The following is a 21,624-nucleotide window of genomic DNA, read 5'->3' as shown; positions in this document are numbered from 1 at the left end:
GATAAAGATATTTTGACAGCCATTGCATGTTTATGACCAGTTTAAGGCCGTAAGCATGCACGTCTGTCCGATCTGAGCAAGCATGTTTATGTGGGGGGGGGGGGAGTGGGGCAAGGTGGCCAAACAGCTACTTTTATTTGTATAGTCTTAACTTGCTTACACCTTCTTTAAAAAGTAAAAGCCGGACACTTTTTAAATAAATTAATTTAATAAGCCTGTTGGTTGTAACCCAGAACAGTAGCATGCTCTTTAACACCTTAACGACATGCCACATACATGTATATGGCAGCCGTTAAGGGAAAGTATAAAGCGGGCTGAGCGTGAACCATACTTAGCGAGTGTCGGCTGTGTAATATGGCCGACACTTCACTGCAACGGTCTGAGTCAAACATCACTGATTACGCCCATTTAACCCCTTAAATGCCACGGTCAATCGCAAATTAGGGGGCAGCCCCCTCTGACATGCCGTCAGCCACCGTGCGACGCAATCGTGTGGTGCCGATGGTCGTCATGGCTGCCTTCGGGCCTAATGACGGCCCTCAGGTCTTCATCTTTGTACACCTATTAAGCTCTGCCTGCACATGTCAAATACTGCAATACGTTATATATGGTGCAAGTGATCGTTGGTTTAAGTCCCCTAGCGGGACTTAAAGAAAATAGAAATGAAATACAGTTAAAGGTTTTTTTAATTTTTAAAATTTCCCAAAAAGTTAACATAACTGGTATCCCCGCGTCAGTAAAAGCCTGAACTCTTACAATTTAGTGTTATTTAAAGAGGCTCTGTCACCAGATTTTGCAACCCCTATATGCTATTGCAGCAGATAGGCGCTGCAATGTAGATTACAGTAACGTTTTTATTTTAAAAAAACGAGCATTTTTGGCCAAGTTATGACCATTTTTGTAGTTATGCAAATGAGGCTTGCAAAAGTCCAAGTGGGCGTGTTTAAAGTAAAAGTCCAAGTGGGCGTGTATTATGTGCGTACATCGGGGCGTGTTTACTACTTTTACTAGCTGGGCGTTCTGATGAGAAGTATCATCCACTTCTCTTCAGAACGCCCAGCTTCTGCCAGATCACGCTGTGACGTCACTCACAGGTCCTGCATCGTGACGGCCACATCGGCACCAGAGGCTACAGTTGATTCTGCAGCAGCAGATAAGCAGGTAAGCAGGTAAGTCGATCTTACCTGCAAACGCTGATGCTGCTGCAGAATCAACTGTAGCCTCTGCTGCCGATGTGGCCGTCACGATGCAGGACCTGTGAGTGACGTCACAGATCTGCACTGTCACAAGCTGGGCGTTCTGAAGAGAAGAGGATGTTACTTCTCTTCAGAGCGCCCAGCTAGTAAAAGTATTAAAAACGCCCCGATGTACGCACATAATACACGCCCACTTGGACTTTTACTTTAAAACACACCCACTTGGACTTTTGCAAGCCTCATTTGCATAATTACAAAAATGGTCATAACTTGGCCAAAAATGCTCGTTTTTTAAAAATAAAAGCGTTACTGTAATCTACATTGCAGCGCCTATCTGCTGCAATAGCAGATAGTGGTTGCAAAATCTGGTGACAGAGCCTCTTTAACCCGCTCGGTGAACGCCGTAAAAGAAAAACTAAAACCGCAAAAAGTCGCATGTACCAATAAAAACCACAGCGCGCCCTGCAAAAAATGCCACCACACTGCTAAATCCTCAGAAAAATAAAACCGTTATGGCTCTCAGAATATGGCGACATAAAACATTTTTTTTGTTTTCCTAGCAAATATTTTTTTCTTTTTATAAAAGTGGTAAAACATAAAAAAAAAATATAAATTTGGTATCGCTGTGATCATATCAACCCATAGAATAAAAGTGATCATGCAGTTATTGAAGCAACATGAACACCATTAAAACAAAACCCCAACAAAATGGCACAATCACTGTTTGCTCATTTAGCCCCACAAATCATTTGACAGTTTTCCTAGTACATTATATGGTACAATAAATGATGCCATGAAACACTACAACTTGTCCCACAAAAAACAAGCCGGCATACGGCACATGTCGACAAAAAATTAAAGTTATGGCTTTTGGAAAGTGGGGAGGAAAAAATTAAAATTGTCCGTGTCATTAAGGGGTTCGATACAGTATTGGCAATCCTATCGTGAACTTGAATAGCCTGATAGTATAGTGGTTGCTATTAGCACCTCTTTGGGCCTTGTTACCCAAAATAGTAATAATAAATGTAAAACTACATTGTACTAGATTACCTATTGTTGCGGCACAATTCTGCCCTAAATTGCGCCTTTTTTTGGGCGCAAATCCTTTTAAACAAATTTATAATAGATTTGCCTCAAAATGAACAGATGTTTGTGCCTCACTAGGTACTTTTCAAAATTTGGATGCAAAAACTGACGAAAACAATGCCAACCAAAATGTGTTATCAGAAAGATAAGTGTCTAACATCTCTAGCAAGATGCACCAAATTTATCATACACCGTGTGCCACTTTGATAAATTAGACCCATCTTCTGAATGCCTGGTCTACGATTACACCGTCTAAATCCTAGACCGTATTAGTAATTCTGCCCCATTATGTTGTGGTGATTCTTCTCCATTAAAGTGAATGGAAGAAGCAGCCTGCAATAACTGTGAATCGCCGCTACATGTGTGTTGACTGTTCACAGTGAGCAAGAAGAAATGAAAGGGAAACGGCGCTCGTACGAGTGCTGCACCTCCTTCAAAACAGCTGATGGGCGGGGTCCCAGGAGTCGGACCCCGGCCTATCCTGAGGATAGGCCATCAATTTTTAGTGACTGGAAAACCTCTTTAACGCCTTGGCGACTTTTCACGTACTATTACGTTGCTGTCGCCAAGGTCTTAAGGCAAAGCAACGTAATAGTACCAGATGATGATGGTGCGAGCTCAGAAACTGAGCCCGCACCACCTCCAGCAGGTGTCGGCTGCATATTGCCGCTGACACCCTGCAGCATGGCCAGGACCGGAGCTAGTCTCCGATCCGGCCGATTAACCCCTAAAATGCAGCGCTCAAAAGCGAGAGCTGCATCTATGCACTGTAAAAAGCCGCACACTTTAAATAAATTAATTTAATAAGCCCAAGTGAATATATTATAGTCTACTGTTTAGGCACTCAATATATTATAGGCACTCAAAAGCGAGCGCTGCATCTATGGGGTTTTACCAGCAGATCGGAACCCAGTGATGTAATCGCGAGGTTCCGACGACAGCTCCGGCAGACCGGGGGCCTAACAATGGCCTCCTGTCTGCCAAGTACAGCAGCCTGTTAGGTCCTGCTCGGAGGCGGGGTCTAAACTTGCTTACACCTGCCGGTGTCAGCTGTATGTTACAACTGACACCGTGCTGTAATGGCAGGGAACAAAGCTAGCTCCGATTTCTGCCATTAACCCCTTAGATGCCGCGATCACCGCATCTTAGTGGTTTTTAGCCGATCGGCATCACTGCGATGCACAGTGTTGCCGATCGTTGCTATGGCACCCGGAGGCCTAACAATGGCCTCCTGGTCTCCCACGTATGGAAGCCGATTAGGAAATGGGGACACATTTTGGGGGCTTCCACTGTACTCTGGTACCTCCCAGGGTTTTGCAAATGCAACATGGCGCCCAAAAACCAAATCCGCAAAATCTGCTAGCCAAATGGCGCTCCTGCCTTTCTGAGCCCTGCCGTGTGTCCAAACAGCCGTTTATGACCACATGTGGGGTATTGGGGAGAAATTGCTTTACAAATGTTGGGGGTTCTTTTTCTCCTTTATCCCTTGTGGAAATGAAAAAATTCAACATTTTAGTGTAAAAAATGTTGATATTCATTTTCACTGCCTAATTCCACTAAGTTCAGCAAAAAACCTGTGGGGTCTGAATTCTCACTATAGCCCTCAATAAATTCCTTGAGGGCTTTAGTTTCCAAAACGGGGTCACTTTTGGGGGGTTTTCACTGTTTTGGGGGCTTTGCAAATGTGACATGACACCCGAAAACCATTTCAGCAAAACTTGAGCTCCAAAAGCCAAATAACGCTCCTTCCATTCTAAGCCATGCTGTGGGTACGAACAGCAATTTATGTCCACGTATGGGCTATTGCCGTGCCCTGGAGAAATTGCTTTAAAATATTGGGGTGCTTTTTCTCCTTTTAACCCTTATGAAAAAATCTGAGCTAAAACTACATTTTATGGGAAAAAAATAGATTAGAAAAATAGATTTTCATTTTCAAGGCCTATTTCGAATTAATTCTGCAAATAATCTGTGGGGTCAAAATGCTCACTATACCCCTAGATAAATTCCCTAAGTGGAGTAGTTTCCAAAATGGGGTCACTTTTGGGGGGTTTCCACTGTTTTTGTCCCTCAGGGGCTTTGCAAATTCGACATAGCACCGGATACCTTTATAGCAAAAATTGAGCTCCAAAAGCCAAATGGCGCTCCTTCCATTCTGAGGGCTGCTGTGTGTTCAAACATAAGTTTATGACCACATATGGGGTATTTCCGTAATCGCGAGGAATTGTTTTACAAATGTTGGGGTGCTTTTTCTCCTTGATTCCTTGTAAAAAAAAATTGCTTAATTCAAAGAAATTAAAGTGTAGTTAAACGTTCGACAAACTTCTGACATGTCATAGTGACATGTCAGAAGTTTTGATTGGTGGGGGTCCGAGCACTGAGACCCCCACCAATCGCTAGAACGAAGCACCTAAAGCACTCGTGTGAGCGCTCAGCTGCTTCGTGTCTGTTCGGCTTTTTCCAGAAATAAATGTATCGTGTACGGACTCAATAGAAAGTCTATGAGCCAGTACTCTGCTACATCGGCTTTCCGGAAAAAGCCGAACAGACACGAAGCGGCTGAGCGCTCACATGAACGCTTTAGGTTCTTCGTTCTAGCGATTGGTGGGGGTCTCCGTTCTCGGACCACCACCAATCCAAACTTCTGACATGTCACTATGACATGTCAGAAGTTCGTCGAATGTTTAGCTACACTTTAAGCAAAAAAACTGTGGGATCAAATTGCCCACTATACCCCTAGATTAATTCCTTGTGGGTGTAGTTTCCAAAATGGGGTATTTTTGAGGGTTTTCCCTATGTTTTGGCACCACAAGACCTTTTCAAACCTGACATGGTACCTAAAATATTTTCTAATAGAAAGGAGGCCTGAAAATCCACTAGGTGCTCCTTTGCTTCTGAGGCTGGTGCTTCAGTCCAGTAGGACACACGGACCAGATGTAGGATATTTCTAAAAACTTCAGTATCTGGGCAATAAATATTAAGTTGCATTTCTCTGGTAAAACCTTCTATGGTACAATTTATTTTTTTTATTACAAATGAATTTCGGCAAAAAAAATGGAATTTGTAAATTTCACATCTACTTTGCCTTAATTCCTGTGAAACGCCTAAAGGGTTAAGACACTTTCTTAATGCTGTTTTTAATTCTTTGAGGGGTGCAGTTTTTAAAATTGGGTGACTTATTGGGGGTTTCTAATATACAAGGCCCTAAAAGCCACTTCACAACTGAACTGGCCCCTGTAAAAATAGCCTTTTGAAATTTTCTTGAAAATGTGAGAAATTGCTGCTAAAGTTCTAAGCCTTGTAACGTCCTAGAAAAATAAAAAGAATGTTCAAAAAACGATGCCAATCTAAAGTAGACATATGGAGGATGATAACTAGTGACTATTTTTAACTAGTGACTATTTTGGGTGGAATAACTATCTGTCTTACAAGCAGATAGGGAAAAATTTGCATTTTTCTAAATTTAAATGTAAGTGTTGGTGTTTTTCACAAATAAATATTGAATTTATCGATCAAATTTTTTCACTTTCAAAGTACAATATGTCACGGGAAAACCATCTCCGAATCGCTTGGATACATAAAAGCATTCCGACGTGATTACCACATAAATGACACGTGTCAGATTTGAAAAAATAGGCTGTGTCCTTGAGGGGTTAAGGATTCTGTAGATGTATTTTGTAACGGTCAGTGTTTTTGTGTGGGTCACTGTGTAAATGCTTTCTCTAGGAGTCTCCCCCTTCGCAGATGGATGTTGAACTAGTTCGAGGTTCTCCCCCTGACATCCCATCACCCCAGCCTCGGTGCATGCGTTCTGGATGTGAGAATCCCCCTGTAGATAGTAAAGATTGGGATAATGAGTATTGCAGCAACGAGTGTGTGGTGAAACATTGCAGGTGAGTAACGCACATGTTGTGTACAAATCGCTGTCAAATGTCAACTGTATTTATCAAGAAGTTGTTCCTTCCGTATAGCTAATCCACATATGTGAAACTCTCTCATCTTGATATTGGATATTAGACCACAAGCTTTTTACCTCTGTGCTTTATTCATTTTAGTAGTCTTGTTTCTGCTAATAAGTTTTCTGTCTTACAGAGACACCTTTACAGCATGGATTGCAACCAGAAATCAAGGGACACTTGCTTCGGTAAAATAACGCTGGTTACCCTTGGTGGGAGCCTGTTAAGAGGTCCATAGCTCACATGAATAACGCCAATATGTAAGAAAGCAAAACAAAAAAGCTTTTTTTTTTTATTGACTTTTCTGTATATATGCTCTGAGCAAAGCGACGACTTCACGGTGCGGAGTAAATTTTGTCCACTTCTGTGCTATGGGTCAACAAGAAAAGAACTGTGGGGTACCTGTGTTTCTTGGATACAAACTTAGTTGCCCCCTCTCCATTGCATAACAGTGAAGTGTTCTATGGATTTATACAACTTGAAGAAAGACGGCTACATAAACCGTTTGTTGTCCCTCTGTGAGGAAGCGTATGACTTGATTTACAACTTACGACAACCGTGCAAGAATCATTAGTAGAGGATATACGCCGCCTATCTCCGTGTCGGCTTATGTTTGGGAGCCTTTTACAGATGCAGTCTCATAACAAACTGAACGGTTTATCATTTAGTGGAAGTAATGGCATAAATGAAGCAGTGTGTATTTTAAATCGTATATTGAATGTTTCTCCAGATATTTTGGAGATGTGGCATTTTTGTCCTCCTGTCTGAAGTAGCCTTTTTAATGCCTAATTCACAAGAGGCCTAGTGAGCGTCGTCAAACTATTAGAAAAGTTGTATTTTTCGGTTCATATGTACGTTGGAGAACAGGGAAGGGGCTCGGTATTTTGTAGTTTTACTTTTGAACTTTTGTTTCAACACCAACAGTTGAGTTAGAAAGCCACCAGGTTAAATGTGGGACTGCATCATTTCCACACGTAAAAGGTCCAATCACTCGTTCTGTACAAGGGCTTTATCATCACTTTCATATCCAATAAATTGCTTTACTAGACAATTCCAATTATCACTGGAGTGTTTACAATACTGTGTATTAAACAAAGAGGCCGGGACCAGAACGTTACAATTTGTACATCTCTACAAGGCAGCATTTATTACGGAGTTGGAACACCGTTGGGTTCATACATCTTTCTAGCTGTATTTCCCAGTTTCACAGTGAGAAGAAAAAATATATATTTCTAATATTTCCTAATCTACTTGATACGGCCGTAGTGATGGCAAGAAGAAGCAGTACACACAGACCCTAGTGGTATCGGGGATGTAAGGAAGAGATTCCAAATCATTTATACTGGTGGTAAGGGTTGCTAGACTTTAGAGAGGATCTGTCACCAGATTTAACTATATAAGCTGCGTACATTACTAAATAGATCTTAGACCTGATGTACTTAGGATTATACAGCCATTCTCACATGGATGACAAGGAAGTAACTACATCAGGTTTAAGAGCTCGATTTAATAAATTATGCATTTTGTAGTGTGAAATCTGGTGACGGATCTTCTTTAAACTGGTATTCCCATCTTGGACATTAATGGCATATGCACAGTGCTATAAACGTCCAATTGATGCGGTTCCCGCACCAGGGGCGTTGCACCCTTTTCTAGAAATGACTCCCGTCCTAATTTCTGTCGCTGGGCTCCGGCCACTAAGTTACGATTTGGCTGGGTTTTCCGGAAACAGCCAAGACTGTGTGCTACGATGTTTCCGGAACTCCCATAGAAGTAAATGGAAGTTCCAGAAACAGCATAGCACAGCGAGCTATGCTGTTTCCGGGAACTTGGAAACTACCTCTATAGGAGTCCCAGAAACAGTGTAGCAAAACGTTACTTGACTGTTTCCGGAAAACCCAGCCACCTCGTAAGTCAGTGGCCGGAGCCCAGCGCCAGCAGCAGAAGGCAGTATGGGGATCAGGGGGCCCATTTTATAGATGTTTCGGTCCCAGAAATGGGACTCGTCTATCAGACGTTTGTGATATCCTTAGGAATACCCCTTTATGGCATATCCAATCTCAGACATTTAAGTAATTTTGAATGCCTTCTGAATTTTCTGAATAATATTGTAAACACAAGATTTCAATTTGTAAAGCTGTAGAACAAGTAAATGTTTTGAAAAAAATAACTTGTCTCATGCTATTTTAAACAAATATTTTACATCACACTAGATAGGTGGATATAAAAGGTATGTCTACCTTTTGCAATAATTTTTATTGGCCCAATACATCTGAGTAAAAAAATAAAAATAATAAAAAAAATTACCCACTTTGCAATAAGCTTGATTAAAAAAATCTTCTATTGTTTTGTGTCTCCAGCAGATCTACATGTCTCCAGAGTTAAACAACAAATCCTGATCCTACACTCGCTCCCTTTCATCTGTCCCCCAATGTAAATTCGGTAAAAAGAGTTGGGGACAGATAGAAGGGGTATGATTTGGTTTGTTTATAGTGTGCAGTCATGGTGACACATAGGTCTGCGCAGGAGCTGTGGACACAAACGGTAGCATATTTTTTTTTTAACAAAGCTATTTGGAAAGTTAAGGAAACAATAAAAAAAAAATGGTTGCAAAGGTGTGTATAGCCTTTAAAATTCTGTAATCTTGGAGGTAGTATAAGGATTTATGGAGCGGAGCGTTGAGGTTTGACTTGTATTTAGTTATGAAAAACGAGTTTGTTCGCAAAATTAGGAACCGATGCCATATATAAGGTTCTGTTTAGTTGCCTCCATCCAATCCAAATACACAACAGAAATAAAGCGGTTCAAAACTTCAGAAGTTTTGGCATATGTTGAATATAAACATTTTGAAAACCTGCCTTGTAGAGATTTTTCACTCTTATTTGTTTTACAACCTATGTAAACATTGAGTATTAAAAAGAAAAAAGTTATGAAATGTTTAGGCAACAATAAATTATTTTGGAAAACTGTTTTATTGATTTTTGTATAGTGCGTTTTTTTTTATTCTTGGTGAAATACAAGTGGTAAGTGTCCATATGGTGACACCAAACTGCCAGAGCACAGGATAGGAAGTGTTGTCATGGGGATACTGCAGCAGGGAAGTCGCAGGCTTCAATTTCTCCACACAGGAAGGTAATGAAGTTATAGTACTACTTTAACTCTTTCCTGCAAATGGACCTATAGTTACCTATAGCTGTGCCCTTACCTTCTGCATTGGGTGTGTCTGTAATATACAGGCAACATCCTGCTGCAACAGCTGGGATCGAAGCTAGCGATGTATTAAATATGACTTGTCCTGCAAAAAACAAGCCCAGGTCTGGCTTGATCGACGGAAATAAAGTTATGGCTCTTAGAAGGCGACAATGTTAAAACTTATAATTTTTCCATTAAATGTGCTATTATCGAGCAAAAGTAGTAACACATATAAAACACTACTACTACAACTACTAACTACTCCTCACAGCAATACGCAGGAAAGTCGCAGGTAAAAACCGCACCTAATGATGTGTTTTTTTTAATGCGGTTTTTATGTCTTGATTTTTTTTTTTTGGTGCATTTTCCTCTGCACTAGGCAGATAGAATTCGCAAGTGGAAACGCAAGATAAATTGACATGCTGCGGATTCTAAAAAACGCGCTGCAGGTCCAATTTCCATTGCAAAAAATCTTGCAGTGTGTACATGAGGTTTACTGGAAACTCATTGACTATGCTGGTACTGTACTACGCTGTGGGTTTGCTGCATGCAAATCCGCACGTGACACGCATCCGGTGCATTGAGCCTTAGGGCGTTGCACATCTCTGTGTGAAGAACGGGTGGTTTTCATGTCCGAGGTGCCTCTGTGCTTTGCGGGATGCGATATCACGCATCCCCCGTACTCTTGAGTCTATGGAGGGATGCATGGGGAAAAAAAAGACATCTTATTTTCTCACGAACCCTTCACATGGTCCATTGAAACAACGGCCGTGTGAACAGCCACGTTGAATTATATAGGTCCGTGTGATGGCTGTTGTTTCAACGGTTGTCAGCCTTAGGCTGAATGCACACGTTGCCTATTATGTGTTGATTTGCTGCTGTATTTTCATGTGGCAAATCTGCAGAGTAATGCAGTACCAGCAAAGTAAATGAAATTTCAAAAAATCTATAGCGCCCCCCCTCCTGTAGATAGCACCATATAGCAACCCCAAAACAAAAAAAGTAGTCATACTCACCTAGGCCCTGTTCCCACTCCGAATGGAACAAAACAAATCAACGTCATCATGCTGGCCTGCGCAGCGATCACATCCCTCTGCATGATCGGCTTTGGCCTGTAGCCTAGTAAATGGAGTAGAGAGATACCTCCCTGCTCTGCCATAGTTAGTGGTCAATAGTATCTGTGTCCAAAGGACAGATACTATTAAAAGTGGCATCGCTGTAGCAGCCACAGCGGCGGTACAGAGTATGGGGGAGATTGTGATGACGGGCGGCATGGGGCCCCCGTCATGCTGTGGGCCCCGTAGCGGCTGCTACAGCGGTGGTTACGCCGCCTCCTAGACGGGCTCCCTCTAGAAGCAGAATCCTCAGCAAGAGCTCTGGCCGGGGATTCCACTCCTGGAGGATCCATGACGGCAGTGTCCGCAAGCGGCAGCCGAGTGGACCCTTGCCTGGATTTGCTGGGTGCTGACGCCGGCCCTGCTATGTAGTGCAAAGTCTATGCCCTAGAACAGGGGTCTCAAACACGTGCGCCGCCATCTGCGGCCCGTGGGGCACTGTAGCTCCATCGGGAGAAGAGCGAGCAGTCTGAAGGAGAAGTGCGCCGACTCTCCATGACATCATGAAGGAGCGCAGTCCGTTGGTGGTAGGTGAGCAATGGCCACAGCACCTTGTAGATAGTATAACCCCCCCCCCCTGTAGATATCGCCCCACACCCTCCTGCCTGTAGATAGCTCTACATTCCCCCTGGGTCATACCTCCCAACTGTCCTGAATTTAACGGGACAGTCCTGAATTCTGGGCTGTGTCTCGCTGTGCTTGGCCAGGGGTATGTCCCGCTGTCGACTGTAACTGCATCCTCAGGACGCAGATACAGTTGAACCCAATGCTGAAGCAAGGAACCGTCCACACCCTGCTTCAGCATTAGTTCAGAGCAGAGGGAGCTTCTCGGCTCGCCGAGGACTCCCCGGGCACAGCGCTACTTTAAGTGCTGTGCCCGGGGAAGACCTTGACATCACTGTCCATATATGGACAATGTCGTCAGTGGCTACTCCTGGAGCGGAATCTCTGTTGCCAACACTCTGGCAGGGGATTCCGCTCCAGGAGTAGCCCCTGACGTCACTGTCCATATATGGACTGTGACATCAGTGTTCCCTCTATGAGCGGATTTCCCGGCATATGCTCTGGCTGGGGATTCCACACCTAGAAGGAGTCTCAATGGTGTTATCAACAGGAGGGTGGTGCTAACTTCAAAGGGGTGTGGCATTATCTACAGAGGGCAGTGTGGCAATATCTAGAGGGCAGTGTGGCACTATCTAAGAAGGGGCTGCCCAATCTTGACATTCTTGTGTCTGCCAAATGCTGCCAACTGAGCCGCCAGACTGCATTTGCGACACTTAAACTGGGAAACTGGATTGTTAAAATAAGCCTGTGGAGTAAACACATTTCAGGTAAATTTAAAGGGAAGGTGTTATAATTTTTTTTTTTATTATTATTATTTTACGTGTTTTGATTTATTTTAATATATATAATCTTTTTTTTTTTTTAGATTACATTTTTATTAACACTTTTTTTTTAATGGGGGCTGCCATTTATTATTGCTTCTGTGTATGTGTCTCTTCACGACACCTGCACAGAGGCAATACGGCAGCTACAGGGTCCCGCCCCTATCTACTTCTGGTGTTTTAACCCCTTAAGGACACGGCCAATTTTGGCCTTGAGGACAGAGCAATTTTTTTTACATTTCCATCTTTGCATCCCGACGCTCATAACGCTTTTATTTTTTGTACGACGTAGTTGTATGAGACTTTGTTTTTTGCGGGACGAGTTGTACTTTATGTACGTACCATTTTTTGGTACATGTACATTATCGTTTAATTTCTATAAATTTTTAATTAGATTAAAATGCAGAAAAAAAGCAGTTGCGCAGCAGTTTTTATATTTTTTTTTTTTTACACCATACACCGATCATCATAAATAATGTTATACATTTGTTGTACAGGTTGTTACGGTCGTGGCGATACCAAATATGTCTATATTATTTCATGTTTTGGGACTTATATTTTAAAAAGTTTATTTATTATAAAAAATGTGTATTTCTGTGTATTTTATTTACTTTTTATTTATTTACCATTATTTTTTTTTTACATTCATTTAACTTTTTTTTTTAATCCCATTGATTTTGTAACTGCAATGTACTGGCATAGATCTATATGCCAGTACATTAGCCTGTGTACTGATTGTACACAGGCAGTTGTTAGGGCATACCTCAGTATGCCCTAACAGGAAATATGTTCAGACAGCCCTGGGGTCCTTCACTGGACCCTTGGCTGTCTGGCGATCCGAGTTGTGGGCTTTGATCGCGTCACAGTTATTTTCTGTGACGCGATCAAAGTGCAGTCCCCCCTCTTTGAACGCCGCGATCAGCTTTCATCGCGGCGTTCAAAGGGTTAACAGCGGAGAGAAGATGTTTCTCTCCTCTCCGCTGTGGGAGCGGGGCCGTGGCTGTGTATTACAGCCGTTGCCCCGCTCTCGATCGCACACACAGAGACGGCAGACATAGGACGAGTATGCTCGTCCTAATTCGCGAAGTGCTCGCCGCTCAGGACGAGCATACTCGTCCTGTGTCGGCAACCAGTTAACCCTGAACTGCACATTCTCTGTGACCTGCGCAGTTCACAGTGACCAGCGTAGAAGCTGTTTTGAAGGGGGAAAGGCGGCACCATCTTGTAGAAGCCCGGCAGCATAGCAGGTAAGGCGTGCGTGTGGGGGGACAACAACATCCATTACTAAGGCGGGGCTTAGTGTTAGCCAGTTAAAAGGCTAGCACTAACCCCCATTATTGCCCCAGTACCCACCGCCACCAGGGGTGACTGGAAGAGGCGGGTACGATCCAGTACCCGACCATCTGTTGTGATTGCCAGGCACTGGGGTGGCCGCAGGCTGGTGTTATGAGGCTGGGAACCGTGGCCCTTCCCACCCTGCTAATGCTAGGCTGCTGCTATGTTGTATCTGGCTGTTTATGAAAAGTGGGGGGGACCCCACGTCATTTTTCTTTTTAAATAACCCCATTTTTATTAACCAGCCAGATGCAACACAGAGGCAGCAGCCTAGCATTACCAGGGTGAGAAGGGCCACGGTTTTTGGCCCTTGCCAGCCTCATAATACTAGCCTGCAGCTGCCCCAGTGACTGTCCATCATTACAGATGGTCCAGTACTGGATTGTACCCGACTCTCCCCAATACCCCTGGGGTAATAATGGGGTGTTAGTGCTAGCTTTTTACTGGCTCACGCTAAGCCCCGCCTTAGCAATGGATGTCGTCAAACAGACAACTGCCATTATCCAGGCACTAATAAAGTATTAAAAAAACAGAGACATAATAAAATATTTTTATTGAAATAAAAGCCCCCACACAATCCTCGCTAATCATTTTATTTAAACAAAAATTGTAGATCATCGCAGTAGTCCACCGAATCTATGACTTAGGCCCCATGCACACGACCGTATTTTTGTCCCCCCCCCCGTAAATACTGGCGTAAATACGGGTACTTGGTCACACGTATTCGACCCGTATTGCACCAGTATTTACGGACCCGTGCCCGTAAATACGGGTCCGGTGTCACACGTATTCCACCCATATTTATGGCCACGTTTTCGTTGCAAAATTGCACTGCAGTAATCGGCAGCCCTTCTCTCTATCAGTGCAGGATAGAGAGAAGGGACAGCCCTTTCCGCAGAAAAAGTAAAAGAAATTCATACATGCAGTTAGTGGGTTAGAACTGAAGGGTGAAGACATGGGTGAGCAGGATCAGGTAAGTAGCTGGGTTAATGTAGTTAGGGGCAGTAGAAAGGGGTCAAAGAAAAGGAAGGCCGATCCGGTTTCTAACATTCCAGGCAAAATTGCCAAGTTGGGTGATGATGCGAGGGTGTCAGTCTCAGAAATGGCAGCCCTAGTGGATACTGATCTCCCTAACAGCCGGGAGAACAGCCCAGCTAGTAGTCGGCGGGATGGTAATGCAGGTAAGCCAAGACAATTGATAGTCGTAGGGGATTCTATAATCAGGAAGACGGATAGAATAATTTGTCGCCAAGACCACCTCAACCGAATGGTTTGCTGTCTCCCTGGTGCCAGGGTTCGGCATGTGCTGGAACGGGTGGACAAATTGCTGGGAGGGGCTGGTGATGATCCAGCTGTCGTGATCCATGTCGGTACCAACGACAGAATAAATGGTAGGTGGAGGAGCCTTAAGAATAATTTTAAAGAACTAGGCTACAAGCTGAAGGGAAGGACCTCCAAAGTAGTATTCTCAGGAATACTGCCTGTGCCATGCGCATCACAGGAAAGACAGTGGGAGCTCAGGGAGTTAAATGCATGGCTGAAGTCTTGGTGTAGAGGAGAAGGATTTGGGTTCCTAGAGCACTGGGCTGACTTTTCATTGGGGTACAAACTGTATTCTGCAGATTTGCACCTAAATGGAAGGGGGTCCGCTGTGCTGGGGGAGAGAATTCTAGCTGGGGTGGCGGAGTATTTAAACTAGGGCTGAGGAGGGAGGTCAATGTAGAAAAAAAAGGGGTAGTCAGGTTACAGAGGGGTCAGACTATCTTGGTGGGGGGAGAAACAGAATGTGGGGAGAGGACTAGGCAACAAGATAAGGAGATCCTTTCGTTACAAAACATCAGTGTAAATAAAAAGGCCCAATTAATGTCAATAAAAGTGAAAAACTGACAGGCAAGTTAAAGTGTATGTTCACAAATGCCAGAAGTCTAGCAAGCAAAATGGGGGAGCTGGAGGCCTTGATACTGGAAGAAAATATAGCTATAGTTGGTGTTGCTGAAACATGGCTGGACTCTTCACATGACTGGGCTGTAAATCTACAGGGTTTTACACTTTTTCGGAAAGACAGGACAAATAGGAAAGGTGGTGGTGTATGTCTGTATGTGAGAAGTGATATGAAGGAGAGTCTGAAAGAGACAATAGTGGGTGAATACTGTGAGGAGGTTGAAACCTTGTGGGTGGAACTAGAAAGGGAGGTAAACACTGAAAAAATTACTTTTGGTGTAATCTATAGACCCCCCAATATAACTGAGGAGATGGAAGTTCAGCTATATAAACAGATGGAGCGGGCTGCACAGGCGGGTACTGTAGTGATAATGGGAGATTTTAATTTCCGGGATATTAATTGGTGTCATGGTTCAGCTTCAACTGCAAAGGGGAGACATTTCCTCAACCTGTTGCAGGAAAATTTTATGGGCCAGTTTGTGCAAGACCCGACTAGAGGTGAAGCTCTGTTGGATCTGGTCATTTCTAATAATGCAGATCTTGTTGGGAATGTCAATGTTCGTGAAAACCTCGGTAACAGTGATCATAATATAGTTACATTTTACCTATACTGTAAAAAACAAACGCAGGCTGGGAGGGCAAAAACATTTAATTTTAAGAAAGCCAAATTCCCCAGGATGAGGGCTGCAATTCAGGATATGGACTGGGAAGAACTAATGTCAAATAATGGAACAAATGATAAATGGGAGATTTTCAAATCTACTTTGAGTTATTATAGTGCAAAATGTATTCCTATAGGTAACAAGTATAAACGACTCAAATTAAACCCCACATGGCTTACACCTTCTGTGAAAGGGGCAATACATGACAAAAAAAGGGCATTTTAAAAATACAAATCTGAGGGTACATCTGCAGCCTTTGTAAAATATAAAGAGCTTAATAAAATCTGTAAAAATGTAATAAAATTAGCAAAAATACAAAATAAAAGGCAGGTGGCCAAGGATAGTAAAACAAATCCCAAAAAATTCTTCAAGTATATAAATGCTAAAAAGCCAAGGTCTGAACATGTAGGACCCCTAGATAATGGTAATGGGGAGTTGATCACAGGGGATCAAGAGAAGGCAGAGTTACTAAATGGGTTCTTTAGCTCTGTATATACAACAGAAGAAAGAGCAGCTGATGTAGCCGGTGCCAGTGCTGTTAATATATCAGTTGATATACTGAATTGGATGAATGTAGAGATGGTCCAAGCTAAATTAAATAAAATAAATGTGCACAAGGCCCCGGGACCAGATGGGTTACACCCTAGAATTCTTAAAGAGCTTAGTTCAGTTATTTCTGTCCCCCTTTTCATAATATTCAGAGAATCTCTAGTGACTGGTATAGTGCCAAGGGACTGGCGCAGCGCAAATGTGGTGCCGATTTTCAAAAAGGGCTCTAGGTCTTCCCCGGGTAATTATAGACCAGTAAGCCTAACATCCATCGTGGGGAAAATGTTTGAGGGGCTATTGAGGGACTATATACAGGATTATGTGACAATAAATAGCATTATAAGTGACATCCAGCACGGTTTTACTAAGGACAGAAGTTGTCAAACTAACCTAATCTGTTTTTATGAAGAGGTGAGCAGAAGCCTAGACAGAGGGGCCGCTGTGGATTTAGTGTTTTTGGACTTTGCTAAGGCATTTGACACTGTCCCCCATAGACGCCTAATGGGTAAATTAAGGACTATAGGTTTAGAAAATATAGTTTGTAATTGGATTGAGAATTGGCTCAAGGACCGTATCCAGAGAGTTGTGGTCAATGATTCCTACTCTGAATGGTCCCCGGTAATAAGCGGTGTACCCCAGGGTTCAGTGCTGGGATCACTATTATTCAACTTATTTATTAATGATATAGAAGATAGGATTAATAGCACTATTTCTATTTTTGCAGATGACACCAAGCTATGTAATATAGTTCAGTCTATGGAAGATGTTCATGAATTGCAGGCAGATTTAAACAAACTAAGTGTTTGGGCGTACACTTGGCAGATGAAGTTTAATGTAGATAAATGTAAAGTTATGCATCTGGGTACCAACAACCTGCATGCATCATATGTCCTAGGGGGAGCTACACTGGCGGATTCACTTGTTGAGAAGGATCTGGGTGTTCTTGTAAATCATAAACTCAATAACAGCATGCAGTGTCAATCAGCTGCTTCAAAGGCCAGCAGGATATTGTCGTGTATTAAAAGAGGCATGGACTCACGGGACAGGGATGTAATATTGCCACTTTACAAAGCATTAGTGAGGCCTCATCTAGAATATGCAGTTCAGTTCTGGGCTCCAGTTCATAAAAAGGATGCCCTGGAGTTGGAAAAAATACAAAGAAGAGCAACGAAGCTAATTAGGGGCATGGAGAATCTAAGTTATGAGGAAAGATTGAAAGAATTAAACCTATTTAGCCTTGAAAAAAACACGACTAAGGGGGGACATGATTAACTTATATAAATATATTAATGGCACATACAAAAAATATGGTGAAATCCTGTTCCTTGTAAAACCCCCTCAAAAAACAAGGGGGCACTCCCTCCGTCTGGAGAAAAAAAGGTTCAAGCTGCAGAGGCGACAAGGCTTCTTTACAGTGAGAACTGTGAATCTATGGAATAGTCTACCGCAGGAGCTGGTCACAGCAGGGACAGTAGATGGCTTTAAAAAAGGGTTAGATAATTTCCTAGAACAAAAAAATATTAGCTCCTATGTGTAGAAATTTTTTCCTTCCCTTTTCCCGTCCCTTGGTTGAACTTGATGGACATGTGTCTTTTTTCAGCCGTACTAACTATGTAACACTTACCGGGCCGCTGTCTTGGTGACGCGTCCCTCTCTTGACATCCAGTCCGACCTCCCTGGATGACGTGGCAGTCCTTGTGACCGCTGCAGCCTGTGATTGGCTGCAGCGGTCACATGGGCTGAAACGTCATCCCAGGAGTCCGGACTGGAGGAAGAAGCAGGGAGTTCTGGGTAAGTATGAACGTCTTTTTTTTTTTTCTTTTTTTTACAGGTTGATCTATATTGTGATCGGAAGTCACTGTCCAGGGTGCTGAAACCGTTACTGCCGATCGTTTAACTCTTTCAGCACCCTAGACAGTGACTATTTACTGACGTCGCCTAGCAACGCTCCCGTAATTACGGGTGCACACACGTAGTCACCCGTAATTACGGGAGCCCCATAGACAAGCATACGGGGAGGTATCCGTGGCCAATAGAAGTCCATGGGCCCGTAAAAACGTGCCGTAATTACAGCCAGTAATTACGGGCATTTTTACGTTCGTGTGCATGGGGCCTTAGTCAAATAGGTCCAGTGGAACCTGCAAAACAAAAGAAATAAAGTTAGGCCTCAAACACACTTCAGTTATATTCTTCAGTGTGCTATCTGTTTTTTTTAATAGATATCACACTGACCCATTCATTTCTATGGGGCCATGCACACTTCCGTTTATTTTTACGTAACCGTGTGGCCGTTCCGACAAAATTAGAACAGGTCCTATTCCTGTCCGTTTTTTTGCGGAACAGTCTCGGCCATTCCATTAATTTGGTCCGTGGAAACAAGTGTTTCACGGCCGTATGACGAACAATGGATGTGTGCATGAATACTTAATAATATAGAAAGAAAAAATACTTGTGTACGGCGACTACGGTCTTCTACCTACACCGTAATGTAAACACTAGAGGAAAAAAAGAGTCCATAACTATCGAGTATGAAAAATATCTTTATTAAATTACAAAAAATGAGAATCTAAAATACATCTTTAACTGGATCAGCATTTATATGTACAGATAGAAGTTATATGCACACACAATGTATATAGCATGGGAAGTCACGTAGATATTGTATCCCAAATCAGGGATACATTCACACAGGTAGATAAATATCAGGTATGGGTCAGGACAGAAGGAGCAATGTGGAAAGCTCAAAGTAAAGGCTTACACCTGATAGAAGCAGGTGCAATAGCTGTATGTAAGGCCCGACGAAGCCTCGATAGTGCGCTTACCCATGTTCAGATAACGTGATAGTTTGACCCAGAGAGTAAGGTAGCGCCCTCACTAACGGGCCTTATTCCGATGCCATAGACTTTTTACGTTGCGGCATCGGAATAAGTAAACAGAGCAGGGAGCTGTCAAATCTCCCTGCTCTCAGCTGCCAGAGGTAGCTGGGGGCGTCCCTGCTCTGCCGGGTGAGATCGATATTAGTATCGATCTCACCAGTTTAACCCCTCAGATGCGGTGCTCAATAGCGTGCACCGCATCTGAGTGGTTTTGGAGAAAGGAAGGGAGCTCCCTCTCTCCCCCACCGACATCCGGCGATAAGATCACCGCGTGTCTGTGTCTCTAATGGCAGCCGGGGGTCTAATAAAGGTATTGCAGTGTATTATAATAGCGATCGCACAATCGCATATTATAGTCCCCTAGTGGGACTAGTAAAAAAGTAAAAAAAAAAGTTTAATAAAGTTAATGTGTTAAAATGTGAAAGAAAAATGAAAAACCCACTTTTTCCCCTTACAAAATGCTTTACTATTAAAAAACCAAAATAAAGTTAAAAAGTTACACATATTTGGTATCGCCGCGTCCGTAACGACCCTGCCTATAAATCTATTACATTACTTAACCGGCACGGTGAACGCCGTAAAAAATTCAATAAAAAACTACGGAAAAATTGCTGTTTTCTGTGAAACCTGACTTTAAAATAATGTGATTAAAAAGTGATCAAAAAGTCGCATCTACTCCAAAATGGTACCAATAAAAACTACAAGTCTTCCCGCAAAAAAAAAGCCTTCATACAACCGCATCGGCGAAAAAATAAAAACGTTACGGCTCTTCAAATACGGAGACACAAAAACAAATCATTTTGAAAAAAAAGCGTTTTTACGGTGTAAAAGTAGTAAAACATACAAAAACTATACAAATTTGGTATCGTTGCAATCATAACAACCCGCTGAATAAAGTTATTGTGTTATTTATACCACACGGTAAACGGCGTAGATTTAGAATGCAAAAAAAAATGGCGAAATTTCAGATTTTTTTCTATCCCCCCCCCCCCCAAAAAAAAGTTAATCAATAAATAATATGTACCTCAAAATGGTGCTATTAAAAAATACAACTTGTTCCGCAAAAAACAAGACCTTATACAGCTATGTCGACGCAAAAATAAAAAGGTTATAGCTCTTGGAATGCGACGATGGAAAAACGTAAAAAATAGCTTGGTCATTAAGGTCTAAAATAGGCTGGTCATTAAGGGGTTAACCATGATGTTGGAGTAATGTATTTCATTTTATGTATACATTATTTATTGACATTTTTCTGTCATCCTCTAACCTTTGCATTGGTTATTTTCCTTCATTATTATTTTTCTCTTGCTGTATTCTAACACTTCCACAAGAGGGCATTTATACACCGTGTATTATATTCTACACATTTCACTACACACTCACATACATTAATTACATTGTGTATATTCAATTAGACTAAGTTTTAATCAATAATATTTACTTACGCTTTGTATCTGCGCTGGGGCTGCGCGTGAGAGTGATGCGGGATGCGGACTCCCCCCGCCGGCTGTCAGCTATCGCTCCACGCGCCTGCGCTGTTTCCCTGGTGACGCGTCCCGGGATTCGCGCATGCGCTGTTGGGCGATGGCACCCGGCTGCGGTAGTCTCGCGTGCCTATGCAAATCACTCTCCTGCGTTAGCACGACCAGCGAGGATTGGCCACAATTAGACCACATGACCACCATGGTGTAGGATTTAAACGGGCTATCGACATGGAGACTGCACCCCTTGATAAAGCTACAAGCGAAACGCGCGTCGGGCGCTACCTTACTCTCTGGGTCAAACTATCACGTTATCTGAACATGGGTAAGCGCACTATCGAGGCTTCGTCGGGCCTTACATACAGCTATTGCACCTGCTTCTATCAGGTGTAAGCCTTTACTTTGAGCTTTCCACATTGCTCCTTCTGTCCTGACCCATACCTGATATTTATCTACCTGTGTGAATGTATCCCTGATTTGGGATACAATATCTACGTGACTTCCCATGCTATATACATTGTGTGTGCATATAACTTCTATCTGTACATATAAATGCTGATCCAGTTAAAGATGTATTTTAGATTCTCATTTTTTGTAATTTAAAGATATTTTTCATACTCGATAGTTATGGACTCTTTTTTTCCTCTAGTGTTTATATACCATTTTGGAGTCCCTATCTCTAATAAATGTAGTAGGTGGTTGAGACTTCTGCTTCCCACCTTGATGCTTATGTGTCCTGTGAGACTTCTTTGTCTAATAAAACTACTCCGTAATGTAAAGTAGGGGACAATGAAAAATAATTCCCTTAGGGCACGTTCACACGGCACTAAGGGTATGTGCACACACACTAATT

The 21,624-nt window shown here is 42.6% G+C and overlaps 1 protein-coding gene across 3 annotated transcripts in view; it reads left to right on the top strand.

Moving 5' to 3' along the window:
* Nucleotides 1–9,204, top strand: part of TOX4 (TOX high mobility group box family member 4) — a 29,713-nt gene extending 20,509 nt beyond the window's left edge. For all 3 annotated transcript variants that reach the window (XM_075828956.1, XM_075828955.1, XM_075828954.1), the window contains exons 8-9: nt 6,006–6,172; nt 6,372–9,204. In XM_075828956.1, the coding sequence (XP_075685071.1) occupies nt 6,006–6,172; nt 6,372–6,432 (228 nt within the window). In that variant the 3' untranslated portion in view covers nt 6,433–9,204. The remainder of the gene's footprint in view (nt 1–6,005; nt 6,173–6,371) is intronic.
* Nucleotides 9,205–21,624: the final 12,420 nt, after the last annotated feature.

Source organism: Rhinoderma darwinii, chromosome 1, assembly GCF_050947455.1.
Source record: "Rhinoderma darwinii isolate aRhiDar2 chromosome 1, aRhiDar2.hap1, whole genome shotgun sequence".
Classification (NCBI taxonomy): domain Eukaryota; kingdom Metazoa; phylum Chordata; class Amphibia; order Anura; family Rhinodermatidae; genus Rhinoderma; species Rhinoderma darwinii.
This window is presented reverse-complemented; position numbering and strand designations above follow the sequence as displayed.